At 39.3% G+C, this 13,857-nt stretch overlaps 1 protein-coding gene across 1 annotated transcript in view; it reads right to left on the bottom strand.

Annotated features, from left to right (window-relative positions):
* Positions 1-13,857, bottom strand: part of LOC112810950 (uncharacterized) — a 79,668-nt gene that overhangs the window by 20,845 nt on the left and 44,966 nt on the right. The window contains exons 4-5 of the mRNA XM_073898555.1: positions 3,792-3,948; positions 2,883-2,952 (exon numbers count right to left, since the gene is read on the bottom strand). Of these exons, the coding sequence (XP_073754656.1) occupies positions 2,883-2,952; positions 3,792-3,948 (227 nt within the window). The remainder of the gene's footprint in view (positions 1-2,882; positions 2,953-3,791; positions 3,949-13,857) is intronic.

Genomic DNA, 13,857 nt, shown 5'->3' with positions numbered 1-13,857 from the left:
TGTAGTCAATGCTAAAGGCCAAGGTGACACAAGCGATGTCGCATTTGTTTTGTTTCATTTCCCAGCCTCTGATCTCAAATACTCATTTAACAAGCACATGCTGTATGTCGCCACGAGGATGGGACTCTGGTCGTACTTGCCCACTCGGAGCTCCCTGAATGTATTGTGCTATTTCACGGCTCTCTAGTTCTGCACACAATGTTCCTGCTGCCTAGAACACACTTAGCCCTCTTCTCTTACTGGCTAACACCCACTCACTGATCAAAACGAAGCTCAATGATACTGCCTCTTGGAAGACTTCCCTGAGTGCACCTCCACCTCCTCGCCCTCAACCTCTAGTCCATGCTCAAAATCTCAGCATTTATTCTACCAAATTAATAATTAAAATAGCTAAGAATGCTTATACAGTGCCAGCTTCTTCCTGTGTGGCAGGCACTGTTAAATATAGTCATGTAACTGAAATTATCAGTATCCTTGCCCATTTCCTCAATCCAGTCATACATTCAAACACATTGATTGAGTACCTCTGTTGTGCTAGGCACAGAAGAGAAATAAAGCCTGAGGCTCTAAGGTAGCGTGTAAGCCCACTTGAAGGCACATACTGTATCATATTTGTTTTTACATCTCAACATGTAGCAGTGTCCAGAGCGGAGGTTTTATGTTAATACTAGAAGACCGAATGTATGAAAACAACAGATGCTTATACAGTGAATAATATGTGCTGGGAAAGGTCCTAACATGGGGGATTGAAGGCACAGAGAGTTTTTAACTAACGTGCCCATAAGGTCACACATGTGTCAGAGCTGGTTCTAGAATCCATTTTCATAACCACTGGGTGAAATGAAAGCCTGAATGACTCAGCATAAATCCACGCCACTCCTGAAAAAATAACTCAGTGGCTGCCTCTTTGAGGGCAGGGGTGGTCCAGCAGTAGCCATTCTGTGCTTGGGCTTCAGAGTCAAACAGCACGTGTTCACATTTGCTCTCCAGTGCTCAGTGTTGTTGGAAGCATTGACCATGCCTCCGAAGCATACCCTCACATTTGCACACAGCACGTTACGGCTGCATTCCCACTCCAAGTTGATTTCTCCCATGCCCTCTCCTCCTCTCAGGTGGGCAGGCATCAAGCCTTGAGGAGTAACTCCAGCACTGCTCTGCCATGTGACTGCTGGGTTGTATAGGAGATCCACCCATGCTGGCCTACTCCAAAGGACATGTAAGCAAATTAGCACTTTGAAGAAGGCTGCATAGCAGTGTCCATAATGCCGGTAAGCCTGGATAACCATGTGCATTATTTTAAAGTCTTGCTACCAGACACTCACTGATGGCTTTGGAAGTCCCCATGGAGCCTCCCAGGGAATACACCACTCAGTGGGGGAGCCACAGACAGTGACTGGCCTGCAGCTGTCTCTGAGGACAGGTTTACTCTGCCAAAAAAGAAAGAACAGATATTTCCAGTAGAATTTTGCTTCTAAAACAAAAATGGGTTTGGAAAGTTTTAGGTTTGAGCATTAGAACGTCAGGAAATAAAAGTGCTCACAGATTCCCCGCAGACTTTTGAAGTGCATGGTTCCTCTGAGGGTAGAACAAATGTGCCCATTCTTCTGCCTCTAGGCAGTTTTCTTAAAAAATTTTGACTCTTCCACTTTCCTCCCTTTGCAGTTAGGTAAATAGGAGGAGGCAAAGAGGCACTTTGCTTCGTAGCCTCCACTGATGGCCTGGAGGATCTAACGAAGATGTGCCAGGACTAGCTTCCACCACAAGCTTCCGGTTCTCATTGGAAGTTCAACAGAGGCTAATAAGAATTCAGCAATTTAAGAATTGGCTCTTGCAAGCAACCATGTGTCACTGGGGAGCTGTGCAAGATTGTACCCGCAAGTACAGGATAGTGTATGAAAAGATATTGTCTTCTCCTTTCTCCTCTACAGGCTTTCCTCCCGGTCAAGAATCAATCATGGGACTCCTCCAGGAAAGCACGTATTGCCTGGCTGGAAGACTTGAGACACATTCGGTGGACCAGGGTTCTTGGGCACCTACAAATGCATGTTTCAGTGCTTGGGTAGCATTTATCACACCTTATTTTCCAATTAAAATAACCCAAATGTTATTGTAGTTATAGCCCATTTCATACAGTTTAATGCTTAATAATTCTCTGCTTGCTTTCTTATGTAAAACTTATTATCTTCCCATCTAGATCGTAAACTCTCTGAGGGCAGGGATCATGGCTTTACTCCTTTTCAATCCCCCACAGGACCAAACATGGGCTAGAGAAGCACAATACTGGGCGGTCAACAGGGAATGACCACAGGACGATGTGTGGAGACCTGGGTGGTTTCTGGGCCCCCGGGCCCATCTAGCTGGTATAAGACCTTCAGGAAGCACTTACATTTCTGAGATGCGATTTCTTCATCTTAAGAGTGCCCCACTTACCTCACTGGTTCATGGGGAGGATCAGGTAAGATAATGTATGTGAACGTATTTTGTAAACCAAGATTTGCTAGCTTTAAAGTGTGAGCAATCATCAGAAGAGGCATTTAGTAAAAATCTGATTGATTTGTAATGATAAAATATTTTCTTCCCTATATCCAGTTTTTAGGGGTTTTATTTCTAAGCATTTAATTTTATCTGAGTGGCAAAGCCGCTCCACATCTTCCTGATACCATGTAGTATGCATTTCACCCTATCGTTAAAGTTGGGTTGAAATCTAAGCAAACCAACCAGAAAAGTCGCCAAGCATGCCATGGTCACATCTATCACACAGGCCTCCTGGAGACCACTGCGTTTGTACCCCACTAGAGTTCCAGAGCCTTTCGGTTGTCACATCTACCCACTCAAACTGTACCCTAGGCAAGGATTACATATTTCTATGTTCTAGCACTTACTTGATACATGAGAGTGGCAGATCATCGTCCTAAGCCCAGGCCAGCTGAGAAGAAAATGAAGAAGCTGCACCTTATATGAGAAATTTTATAAAGAGAAGACACTATGAAACAGACTTTTAGAATGGTTCATTTATTTATAATCTTTATTGCCTACTTGTTCTTAGCAAAGAAGGCAGTCTCTCTATAGTAACAGAATTCTATACAATTCATGAGAAAACTCTCCTTTTAAACATGGTTATTCCTCAAATACTTCTGTAAGATATAAAATTTAGTCACGGGTTTTTTTTCCTCACTTAACTCATGAAAGCTGGACGAGTCTGTTATTTTCCAAGTTCGATCACAGAGCATCCACTACAGGACTAAGACATGGGGTTGAAGAAAATTGTCGATATATTGAATCCAAACCAATTGTGAACTCCATTAATGAACATATTTATGATGCCTTTTTGATGGGCATAAAAAGAGGAATCCGTGTTTCAGAATTAACCGATCCAGAACAGTTTTTAGAAACCTTATTTCTTTTCTTTTTAAAACTCATTACGGGAATTTTCAAACATACCCAAAGGAAGAAGAATAGTATAAATGAACCCATCCTTATGGACCTGTCATCCAGCTTCAACATAGGGCCAATCTTGTGAATCCTCATTTTTAATCAATATTAGTAGGCAATAAAATTAAACTCACACTACATGCTGATTCAAATCTCATAACATGTTTATTTATCTATAGTTTCCTAAAATAATTGTATTTTTGTCAGACACTCTTCTTTTTCATTCTCGTATCTCTGTCACTTCTCTTGAGGCTGAAGTGGGGCTAGCTTCTTACATAGTCCCTACTAGAGGGAAAATACTTAACGAGAGGACAAGGGTAGGACATTTTAAATTTATTAATTTATTAATTATTCTCTACCTGTGACATAGTGCCTTGCTCCTTTTGACTAAAGTATTGCAGGAAAATAGTGATAATGGAAAAGGAGTCACTTCCAACAACAGAACAGAGTCTTTGTCTCTTTGCCCCAATGATATAATAGTGAGTGACAGAATGAGGGGTCACTCCATTCTTGATCCTGAAGAGAAAGAGAGAGCCCCAAGACAAATATTATAACCTAAATGTTTCAAGGCCGAGCATTTCTTGTATGTAATATATTATTTATTAGATATATATAAAATTTTTTGCAAAGTACAAGTAGTTTGCTGTATGGAATTATTGTGGTAAGATTCATCAAAATGCATACCAATTTGTAGCCAAATCATACCCCCAGGGAATCGAAAATAATAATATTTTTTTTTTAAAGAAGTAAGTTAGGGGCGCCTGGGTGGCTCAGTCGGTTAAGCATCTGCCTTTGGCTCAGGTCATGATCCCAGGGTCCTGGGATTGAGCCCCGCATCGGGCTCCCTGCTTAGCGGGGAGTCTGTTTCTCCCTCTCCCTCTGCCTGCCGCTCTGCCTACTTGTGCTCATTCTCTCTCTCCCAGTCAAATAAATAAATAAAATCTTTAAAAAAATATTTAAAAACTAAAGAAGTAAGTTAGAATGATGAAGTTGGGTAGAAGTTATATGGCTTTAGCAAAACTTTGGTTTCTTTTTTTACATTGTTCTCCATGATAAAATAGGAAAATTCCTACCTAGATGGTAACACTTGTACCATTCGCTTAATTTTAAGATTCTCAGTTGCTCTTGGGAACAAGTATACTGCTGTGGCATGAAGCGGAAGGTATAATTTGAAGCCAGACTAGAGAAAAAAATGTCCTTTTGGAAGTAATGTATTCATGAAAAGGTAAAAGTATCAAGAAAGGCTTAATAATTTCACCAAGTAATCTGGAGCTAAATTTCATATGCAAGTTCCTTACAGAACTATAACAAACTTTGTAGAACTCAAGCCTTCCATGGAAAAAGGTTTTAAGACTTCTTTTAAAACCAATGAATAGTCAGCCACGAAATGTACTGCAGTCTTACTCACTGTTGTTGTTTGCTTTATCACTCATGAGAACTTGTTTTGCATTCAGTGAAGACTTAGAGAAATGTAAGGATGAATACTTATCATAATTCATTCCCATGTGGACTTTCAAAATCCAGGATAATAGCTTTTCTTTTTCCTTCAATAATTAGACTCTGAAAGGAATCTGGAAAGTGCTACACACAGGAGTGGTGTTCGGTTGAAACAGGGCTCATTTCCAGCTCTGCTTGAGTTCATTGCTGTCTATGTGTGATGTTGAAGGGAGTGAGGAAAATAAACTTCCTTAATTATTACATGCTGCCAATGACCTTCCTCTACTTTTGAAGAAATATATTGCATTTCTTCCTTAGTATATTCACAATGAATCTCTGAGATACAGGGATATGGTTATTCAGTCAGAAAAAAAAAAACCATTTAATTATTTAAGACACCTAAGCACTTCATGTGAAAACTTTCAACTTAACAGAGGGGAGGGAAATAACTCTTAAAATAAGATAAAGCCAGCAAACCTAAGGAAAGGGGGAGAAAAAGGAAAAAAACAAACAGTGAAGCATTATAAGGGATAAAAAGAAAAAAAAAGAATAAAAATAAATATATCTATTACCATAAAAATTGAATGAGTTGAATGCCCCTTTCAAAAGACAAACTTTCAGATTATTTTGAAAAACATGCTATGTATAAGAAATTCACTTCAAATTAAGTGACAAAGAAAGTTTGAAAATAAATGATTGGGTAGATATATGTCAGACAAATCCAAAACCAGGAGTGACAGTGTTAATATCAGATTCAAGGCCAAAAACATTAAATAGGAACAAGAGGATGGGAAGATTAAGGGCGCAGTGGCAGAGATCGCTAGATGCCTATGCCATCCATGCCTATGCCATCCATGCCCATCCCTTTTTCACCCTTGCTAACAAAACCTCAATTTAATTTGGCACAGCAATGTGTACAGATAAAAACAAATTCATTTTCCTATCCTCTTTTACAATTGGGGTAGACAGTAAGTTGTAAGCAGACGTTAGTGGGTGGGCCTGCAGACATCTAATGAAGCTGGAAGCTACTCCTTTCTGCCTTCTTCTTTTTCCACCTCATGACTGGAATATACACGTGATGGCTGGAGCTGCAGAAGCCATTTTGCAACCATGACTTGGAGAACAGACACCAGATACTAAAAGGCATCAGAGCAGGAAGACAAGTGGAGCTTGCGTTCCAGATGACCATGGAGCCTCTATACCAGTCCTCAATTTTTTACCACCAGCTATTTTTTATGTTTGAGAAAAATACATTTCTGTTTATTTAAGCCACTATTATTTTGGTATCATTTTACATGGAGTCAGCTCAATTTCCTGTGGTACAGCTATAAACTTGAAGAAAATATAATAATTGTCAGCTATTATGCACTAAAAAATATAGCATAAAAATTTTAAAAATCAAAACCACTAGAGAGTTTTAAAAAAGAAGAGAAAAAAACCCACTAGAAAGACATGCAGTATTTGATGAAATGACAACCACAGTAGTAGGTTTTAACGCAGCTCTTTCAGAATTTGATAGAATATGAAATCAAAAACAAGCAAGAATACAGAAGACTATAATATAACTTACAAGCTTATTACACATGCATGAATATATGGGTTTATGTGTGTGGTTAGTATAGAGGAGAAAAAACAATAAATTTATACTTTACGAAAAGAGAACATGCAATCTTTTTATAGGTGTATGGAATATTTATAGAACCAATCATATACTTGGCCATAAAGGACAAAAGCTATTGTAGTATAGGGTACAGAAGAAAGGTGCCTGCATCTAGACACTCTGCTCCACAGCTTGCTGGCAGAGTGACCTTGGGCAAGTGACTTAACCTTCCTGGGTTTTGTTTCTTTACCTCTAGAGTTGGGATCATAATAGCTAGAAATTTTATCTTTTATAATTACTACTCTCTCTCCCAGCCCAGCATTTTCCAGCGTGATGTCCATTTACCTACACAAAGCTGCTGGTGTCACATGTCACTGACTCTAGGTGGAGGTGCCAGGCCATCAGATGGTCATCACTACTTCCCAGTGGGAGGGTCAGCAGCGGGAATAGAAGGTTAACATTTCTCAGATTGGCCTCAACTGACCAGTGAGCACAACGCTGTCTAGCACACAATTAAAGAGCACCAAAAGAATGTTAAATGGATGAATTGTTACTTGCAGGAAAAGAAACAGGAACCATGTTTCCAATTATTCTTCATTTCAGACAACAACTAGCTGTTTCCGCTGGCTGGCACAGTATAGCTGAATGGGGAACACTATTGAGTAAACTCTGCTGAAAAAAGGATGAATGTGGGCCAGTGAATTTTTTGACACAGTCCCAGCTTTATTTTTGCTTATTGCTGGCAAGCTTATATGAGGGACATTAAAAAACAATTGAGAAAAACTTTGTAAATAAGGCTTAAAGGACAAGAAGTCTCCATAGCCCCTCAAAATATAAACTTTTTTGTACCAACAAGGATCATTTGTGACATAAGACAGAACCTCTAAATTTAGCTGTTGTTTAGAGAAAAGAGAAAAACACTTAATATAAATCTTAAAAAAAAACCAACATTCTTAGTATCACAAAAGCAGAACACTGAAGTACTTAAAATATTTTAACATAAAGAAAGTATTTTCATGAGCAAGCACTTTAAAGATTTTTTTTTAAAAATCTATTTATTTGACAGAGAGAGAGAGAGAGAGAGAGAGTGAGAGAAGGGAACACAAGCAGGGGGAGCGGGAGAGGGAGAAGCAGGCTTCCTGTGGAGCAGGGAGCCCGATGCGGGGCTCGATCCCAGGACCCTGGGATCATGACCTGAGCCAAAGGCAGATGCTTAATGACTGAGCCACCCAGGCGCCCCATGAGCGAACACTTTAATATATGAAAATATATGACTCTGAGGAACTATTAATTGTATATTTTAATAATTATTTCATATAGGGGCGCGGGATGGCTCAGTCAGTTAAGCATCCAACTCTCGGTTTTGGCTTAGGTCATGATCTCTGGGTTGTGAGATTGAGCCCCACATCAGGCTCTGAGCTGGCATGGAGCCTGCTTAAGATTCTCTCTCTCTCCCTCCCCCTCTACCTCTCCCTCCCCCCTCAAAGAAACACATTATTTCATATAAGTAAATTATAAATATATAGGCTATGTTATAAATTATAAGTGTTCAATGTGTTTATATATTTTTAAGAAAATTAAATGTAATAAAATATTAGCTCTATAAACACGTTGAAGTTTTATCCCTGAGCTTAGAGGGAAAGCAGAAATGAACTAAAGATAGTAAGTTTCCCCCACTCATTTTAGGTCACAAACACTTGATAAACTGTCTGATGTCAACAGGGAATGAATGGGGCATGTGTTCCTTTGCTTTGGGGGATCTGCAATATCATCAGCAGAGTGATATTTATATTTTTGCATATTTTCATATGTTTCATCTCAAACATATTGATGAACAAGTAGATAAATTCAGGGTGGTTTTTATTTTTTTCTCCAAAATATATCCTAACTCTCTAGCTGTTCCTAATTTCTCTCAGCATTATCTTGGTGTATCAGTTCTTCACCAATCCTATTCATTCCTCTCTTTAGAAAGTTCTGTGTGACTATAAAATCGGCTCCCACCTTTCTGTTTAGAATGACCTTCTCGCTCACTTCTGCACACATACATAAATATCTTTCTCAGCATCTGTCTAAGCTGTTGTCACTCAGAAGCTCCATTTTCTTTCTGTGTATTAGAGAACATCAAATTCAGGAAGAAGCTTTTCCTCCAATTCTGGGGTTTCAGACTTACTCAGATACAATTCAAACAATGCATTGCATCCCAAGTGAAGATACATATAGGGCACCTGTTTATCAGGGAGGAAGACAGAGAGACTGAAACAGAGAGGAGAGAGGCAGAGATCAGACTTCCCCTGTCCAAACTCTACTAGAAGCGAAGATTCGGTACTTCTATAATCCTGCTGATTAGCACAATGCTATCAGGACTACATGAATTGTTTTTTATTCAACTTGGTAGATAGTAGTACATATTTACCAGATTGAATTGATTAAATCAGTGTTAAGAACTACATTAAAATGATTAGAGGAATTTTTTTCTGGTCTAGATTTTTTTAAAGGAGATTTTTTTTTTTTTAAATCATTCTCCAAACTGTCTTCCTAAAATTTGTATGAGTCTATCTAATCACCTAAGGCACAGGATCATCTTGCATTCCTGCCTTCTCCCAACACACTGAGGTTAGATGTCTCATGCTGCCCTCATCCTCGTGATGGGAAGACATGCCACAAAGTAATTTTAAAGGATAAAGAAGGATTAAGAAGAACAGAGAAGGGGTTCTGAGGAAAATGCATCATATGAAACCAGCAATCTTTCTTTCCACATAATTTGTAAAGCTTTTTTGAATTCATCTTGTCCCCTGTTGTTTTCCCTTCACAAGGCAGGAAACTCAGTTATGCCTATTAAGAACTCCATCTGCCTCAGAAAAAGGACAGATCGAGTGGGGCGGTGTTATGGGGGGAAAGATGGGGATTAAAAGTCTTTAAAGTTTGAACAAGAAGAGGGCGCCTGGGTGGCTCAGTTGGTTAAGCGACTGCCTTCGGCTCAGGTCATGATCCTGGAGTCCCTGGATCGAGTCCCGCATGGGGCTCCCTGCTCGGCGGGGAGTCTGCTTCTCCCTCTGACCCTCTTCCCTCTCGTGCTCTCTATCTCTCATTTGCTCTCTCTCTCAAATAAATAAATAAAATCTTTAAAAAAAAAAGTTTGAACAAGAAGAAAAGTGAAAACTGAAAGTGATTTAATTGTCAGTTTCTTCTTCAAACTTGACTTCTGGTTACAAGATAATTTGCAGCAGGCGACCACGTTTTTTTACAAACCTAACAGGCATCATCATTCTGGGACTCTGCTGTGTCTCTCTTCCACTTGCTGGTCAATATCTCACTCAGAATCCAATCATTTACAATGAGTCACAATGCATGACTCAAGTAGCTACAGTATTTTTCCTCATATTAGATTTAATGTTCCTTCAAGATTGGTTTGTAGGAGTGTTACTTCCCCACTCCCAGGTAGCTATAGATTTTTGTTACATTGTGTCTGTTGTATGAGTGTGTGTGTGTGAATAAAATATAATGTGTACATATATAGTGTTTGAATAGTTGTATAATCATAAACAGGATATTTAAGAAAATATTGATTTCACCAGTTCACCCAAGGAAAAGACAAATGAGCTAAAACAAATACCATATTACAGAATACATCTGATTTCATTTTTAGAATCAAGTAATTTTTACTCGAATTTTACACATTTGATTCAGTCATTTCTCATAGGCTAGGGATCGAAATTTCCCTCATACATTTGAATTATTCATCATAGATGTCAAATATTACACAAAGATTTATGGTGAAATTAATACTGTGGATCAGGTATATGTGGCTGCTCCCCAATTGCATTTGACAGCATTTCCATCTTTTGGTGGTTCCTGAAAACTCTAAAAACAGGTTTGCATAAGTCAGAGCCTTTCTTCCTACAGTGAAAACAGGAGACATTCCACCATCTTGCATGGTGTGCAAGATAGGTAAATTTGAATTCATATCATCTAACTTTGCTGGGTCTTCAAGTATGGGCACTAATAAATGAATCCTTGTGCAGCTAGATTAATCAACCCTGAACTAAACCCTTCCAAGACTCTTTATGGCTTCTGGCCAAGGGTGACAGGCTCAAGCTCCTAGGCCTTGCCTTCATATAGCCTTTCTCCACTGGCCCCAATTGGCACTTCTACTACATCCCTTTTGTACTGGTCCCACTCATGTCCTCACTCTTCCCCAAACATATCCTGTACATTTCCACATTTGGACATTGACTCAAGCTGTTCCTCTCACCTAGAATATCTTCTTTTTGCTCTACAAACCCAACTCTTACTCATTCTTTTTGTAAATTTTGTATTTTTCAGTCATACAAAGTAGTGCATGGCCACATTCTCTTTGGAAAACTATTCAAACAATATAGAAGTATATATACAGTAAAAACTGAAAGTCCCTATGGATTCTAGCCCTTCCCTCTACTCCCCACCATCTGCCAATGGCACTCCTCCCCTCCGAATTTACTAGCTACCCTTCCAACTCTTTCTGCATTTAATATTACAAATACAATTTTTGTTTATTTCCTTTTTAAGTAAGTAGAGTTGAGCTATACACTCTGTTCTGTGGCTAGTTTCCTCCTCTTCAAGGCCTCTATTACATTTCCTCTCTCACCTGAGGACCCATTCCCCGCTTTAGCATCCTCCCTCCGCCTCCATTACCCTGCCTTGAACCTCTCACTCTTGATATCTATGGCACTCCATTGGCTTCTGATCCATCTCTATGACGTTGGGTTCTTTAACTTCCTGTTGTGTGAGAGTCTTATCCCTGGAATGTAAAGTCTTTGAGGGCAGGAGCTTATCTTTATCTTCTGTGGTGTCTAAAACTGTATATTGCACAAAGTAGGTATTCAAAACTAGTTTACGGAGTGAGTGAACTCCCGGTTTTCCATTTCCTGACCTAAGGTGGGAAAGCTTTGCTTAAATGGAGAGAAACATAGAAATGTACTGTAATGTGTCCTTCAGAGTTTCCATAGCCTCTCCTAAGAATTCTCCCAATCTGTTCTACATGGTGGGTTGGCAGATTTCTACACATCAGCTGAGAAGTACAGCAATTCTGTGTCAGGTCAGAGACCCCAGGCAAAACTTTTCCTCTGGGACCTCTCAGACCAAGGACAGCTCCACCAGTTAAAAACCCTCAGAGAGAAAAACATGCTTACAGTGAAGGGAAGTTTACAGCACAGGTTGCTGGAACACAGGGTCATGAGGAATGCACAGACGACCCAAGGAAAACGCACTCTCAGCCTTTTAGATCTAAAATTTCAGCTCTCATGGAACCACTTCTCCAGTGGAATTAATCACCGCCATAACAGTTGCAGCAATTCAAAAAGCCATTCCCTTTCCCTTTTAACATAAAAGCCATAAAGTCAAACTTGGTGTTTCCTTTAAAAAATGTTATTTTCTCAGATCATGGAGAAGGCAAAACAACCAATATAACATATCTTGTGTTTCATTTTAAATGCTGTCTCTTGAGTAAGTTACTAAATACTTCTATGCCTCAGTTTATCTAATCTATAAAATGAGTATAACAATAGAGCCTAGCTGTTGGCTTCTGAGCATTAAAATGAGATAATCAAGTGCAGTATGTAGCAAAATCTGATTCATAGTAAGTACTCAAAAATGTTAGCCATGATGAGGATGATTACGTTATGGCTTCTCACGTCTGTATCAGGAGCTGAAAGGTTTTTCTACAAGGGACTTCAGCCAAAGAAGGCAGACAAGAAAGAACACTGTTGAGCTGTTTTAATGGTGAACATTATGAGCGAGAGTTCTTGGAAAATTCTATTCAGTCCCTTCAGTCTCATTACAACGAATTTGCTTGAATCTTTATTAAAGTGATGCTTGAAATAAATGGATTATTAAATGGAAAAATCTCTTTTTGTTAGAAATTTTCTCTAAAATGGTATTAGTCATGACTGGGTCTTACATTTCTTTTGACATCTTATATGTTTTCTATTAATAGTTTCAATTCTTAAGTCCAAATAACCGATTGAAAGGACCTAACATAATATTTGATAACTAATTTGTTTTATCAAAAATTTGCTGTTGGTTTCAAAGGAGAGCTTCTGAATCCTTCAACTGAGGTCATTAATCAAAACAAATAAAATTATTTTAGTTAATAACTAAATGCTAAGATTACTGCAGATAACCAACATAGTTAAAATACTTCAGATTGCTGGTTTTAGTCTCAAATCATTATTGAGACCCACCCTGTTATTGAGTCCATACTGGGGACATATGCAGAAAAAATCTGAAGCAATGAGCCAGTTACTTCTGACACAAAGACACTCAGCACCAGTCAATTGAGAGTTTCAGGTTGAATTATTCAGTTATTCAATTGTTTGTTTCACCTGGGCAATATCTATATCATAAATCAATGGAGGCCATCTGAATAATTAATGTGTGTTCATCCATGTACAGGCTAAGGGCATAGGATTTGAGGTCAGAAAGAGAAGGGTTTAAATTTCAACCTGCTAACCTCCTAGGTAAGTGAACCTGGACAAACTGTCTAACCTCCCAAAGCCCGTTTCCTCATCCCTAAGTGTGACTAACACTTGTTTTGCTGGCTTGAGAGGATAAAGTGAGGTAATATATAGAAAGAGCTTAATGTACAGGAGGTAGATATTGGGTCATTTCCTTTTTTTTTTTTTCAAGATTTCATTCACTTATCTGACAGAGAGCACAAGCAGGGGAAGAGGCAGAGGGAGAGGGAGAAGCAGGCTCTCTGCTGAGCAGGGAGCCCAATACAGGGCTCGATCCCAGGACCCTGGGATCATGACCTGAGCCGAAGGCAGATGCTTCACAGACTGAGCCACTCAGGTGCCCCTTCCTTTTTCTTTTTAACCACTTCAGTTTCTAAGTTGTGTTGATAAAATAGTAAATATATAATATATCAGATGATGATAAGCACTGTGAAGAAGAGCAAGTGGGAAATCCTGAACATCAGCCAATGGGGGGAGGGGTGGCTAAAATAAGAAAAAATGAAAAAGTAAAAGGAGACATGGATGAGGCAGTTTGGCCTCACTGCATGCATATAAACATTGTCATGATGCATGAGCAAGTTGTGCTCTTTCAGCCTTCATTGTTTCGTGCTTGTGACCATCACAGACAGGAGGACACAGCCTAAAATTATGCAGGCAAGTGGAGAAGAGGAAGAAGTTAGGAATGACGAGGTGGGGGAGCTAAGACTTGGGGGACTAATGAGCTGTAGGACCAGCCATTGGTGTCAGTGGCCTCAGTCCTAAAGGTGGCATCCATTGGCCTGGAAACTCATACTTTCCACTGGTACCCAAAGATGCAGTCTAGAGAGTAAGCTGACCTGTAGCAACAGTTTCTTTCTTTCTTCCTTTCTTTTTCTTTCTTTCTTTCTTTCTTTCTTT

This window comes from Callorhinus ursinus, unplaced genomic scaffold (genome assembly GCF_003265705.2).
Source record: "Callorhinus ursinus isolate GAN/ISIS: 27379988/994484 unplaced genomic scaffold, GSC_fseal_2.0 scaffold12, whole genome shotgun sequence".
Classification (NCBI taxonomy): Eukaryota; Metazoa; Chordata; class Mammalia; order Carnivora; family Otariidae; genus Callorhinus; species Callorhinus ursinus.
The sequence above is the reverse complement of the archived record's forward strand: the minus strand, read 5'-3'. Positions and strand labels throughout refer to the sequence as shown.